General features: G+C 39.6%; 1 protein-coding gene across 1 annotated transcript in view; it reads right to left on the reverse strand.

The window, feature by feature from the left end:
- Pik3r3 (phosphoinositide-3-kinase, regulatory subunit 3 (gamma)) overlaps positions 1-2,669 on the reverse strand; it is an 88,717-nt gene that overhangs the window by 21,409 nt on the left and 64,639 nt on the right. The window contains exon 4 of the mRNA XM_013016974.1: positions 591-689. Coding sequence (XP_012872428.1) covers positions 591-689 — 99 coding nt within the window. The remainder of the gene's footprint in view (positions 1-590; positions 690-2,669) is intronic.

The following is a 2,669-nucleotide window of genomic DNA, read 5'->3' on the forward strand; positions in this document are numbered from 1 at the left end:
GGCATGCAAGGCATGCGCTCTACCACTGAGCCACCTTCCCAGCCCCATGAGTACATTTCTTATCAAGCATTGTTGCCTCCTCCTTTGTTTCCTCTTCCCATTAAAATGTATACTTAACTCTTTTATACTTAGGGATTTTAGCCTTTGCATTTTATTTCTACATAAAAGAAAACAGTTGACATTTTTATAAGATGTTTGACTATTTACTATGTGGGAAAAAAAAATTTTTTTAAGTTAGCCAAGGGGCTGGGAAGGTGGCTCAGTGGTAGAGTGTTTGCCTTGCATGCATGAAGCCCTGGGTTCCATTCCTCAGCACCACATAAGCTGAAAAGGCCAGGAGTAGTGCTGTGGCTCAAGTGGTAGAGCACTTGCTTGAGCTGAAGAACTGAGGGTGAGTGTCCAGGCCCAGAGTTCAGCCCCACGACCGACCGACACACACACACACACACACAAAGCCAAATTAAAAATTACATATCTAGATTGGGTAAGAATATGAAAAATATGCATATAAAGATTTAAATAAGATGCAGAACCCCCTATCTATCCAGAACCTAAATAAGGGGGCAGGAGCCAAAGGACGGAGTACTCACCTCAAAGTCAAAGTATAATCTCCCTGCATTTTTGTTGAGGCATCTCGAACCAAGAAGGTACCATCTGGCATGTCCCGTAATTTGTCATTTACCTCCTCCCTGAAAAACACAATTATAGGAAGCATGAAAAAGCTTAAGCATGGCTGTCTTCACATGTTACTGCTGAGTTAGAAGGTGGGTATGTATGTGATATAGTCATGGGGGCTCTCAGAGGTCATTTAGTTCCTCCCTCTAGATATACTCTTTCTGTTTTGATTTTGGGTGTTATGTAATCTATGGAAAGACTATTTGATTTTTAAACTCATCCAGTTTCCAAGTGACTGATGAAGATAATGTTTCTATTAAGCCTTTAAGGCTTTCTTAGGCAGGTCTGAACTTGCAGGAAAACGAGTTTCAGAAAACCCTCACAGGTGTTTTGAAAGAAGCTTATATTTAAGCAACAGTGGCAGCTGTTCCTAAACAGAACGAGGAAAACTCGCTTAAATTCACAACCTTCAATAGATATTCACTAATTTGAATTTATTCTTCAGAGCTTGTTTCACAATTTAATGGACAACACTATAACACTAAAAGGAAACGGCAGGACACAAAAGATCCTTGAACTGAGTACCAATGGCTCACAACTATAATCCTAGCTTCTCAGGAGGCTGAGATCTGAGGATCATGGTTTGAAGCCAGCCTGGGCAGGAAAGTTTATGAGACTCTTTAACCACTAAAAAATAAAGCAAAAAGTGGAGGTGTAACCTAAGTAGAGCACAAAAGTCTAGGGACAGTATCCAGATCCTGAGTTCAAGTCCCAGGACTGGCACATACACACACACACACACACACACACACACACAAAGCCTTGAATTACAGTAAGAACCACAAGATCTTAGAATATAAATTTAAATAGTGTTTAATTATAAAAGACCCTTTTATCAGACTACCAAAATAAAATATTCTAGTAATTTTTAATATAAAATATACTAAGACCTCTTCAGAAGTTAAATACAAAATAAACAAATGACCCAACAAATTTCACTTCTGCATATATATCCAAAATAATCTAAAGCAAGAGGCTGGGAATGTAGCTTAGTGGCACAGTGCTTAGTGGTACAGTGCTTGCCTAGCATGCATGAAGCCCTAAATTCAATTCTCAGTACCACATAAACAGAACAATCCAGAAGTAGCACTGTGGCTCACATGGTAGAGTGTTAGCATTGAGCAAAAGAGGCTCAGGGACAGTGCCCAGGCCTTGAGTTCAAGCCCCAGGACTGGCAATAATAATAATAATAACATCATCATCATCATCTAAAGCAAGACTTTTTTTTGCTAGTCCTGGGGCTTGAACTCTGGGCCTGAACGCTGTCCCTGAGCTCCTTCTGCTCAAGGCTAGCGCTCTACCACTAGCGTGGCACTACAGTGCCACTTCCAGCATTATCTGTGCTTATTTGGAGAGAAAAGTCTCACAGACTTCTGGGCTTGGGCTGACTTCGAACCACAATCCTCAGATCTCAGCCTCCTGAGTAGCTAGGATTATAAGCATGAACCACCAGCGCCCAGTAGACTCAGACATTTTTAAACAAGAGTTCATATTAGCATTATTCATAATAGCCAAAGCTACAAATAATCCAAACATTAATCAAGTCCACAAATCCAGATGACTAGATAAATAAAAATGTGATATATTCACAAAATGGGATATTATCCACTCTTATAAAAGAGTGAAGTCCTGACACATGCTATAATATGAATCATCCTTGAAGACTGAAATAAGTGAAATATTCCAGTCACAAATGCAAAAGTATTATAAGATTTCATTTATACAAAGTACCTAGAATAGTTGAATTCATAGAAACAGAAAGTAGAAGGGTAGTTGATAGGGGCTGAGGAAGGAGAGATGGGAGTTTTTGCTTTACTAGGTTAAAGCACATTAATTGATGGTAGCGATGGCTGCATAGCAGTGTGAATGTACTGTGCACATAAAATGGCTGAAATGATACAAGTTTAAAAAAAAAGTGAAATGAGCCAGGTGCTGGTGACTCACACCTGTAATCCTAGCTACTCAGGATGCTGAGATGTGAGGATCACAGTTCA

Source organism: Dipodomys ordii, unplaced genomic scaffold (assembly GCF_000151885.1).
Source record: "Dipodomys ordii isolate 6190 unplaced genomic scaffold, Dord_2.0 Scaffold33, whole genome shotgun sequence".
NCBI classification, from domain to species: domain Eukaryota; kingdom Metazoa; phylum Chordata; class Mammalia; order Rodentia; family Heteromyidae; genus Dipodomys; species Dipodomys ordii.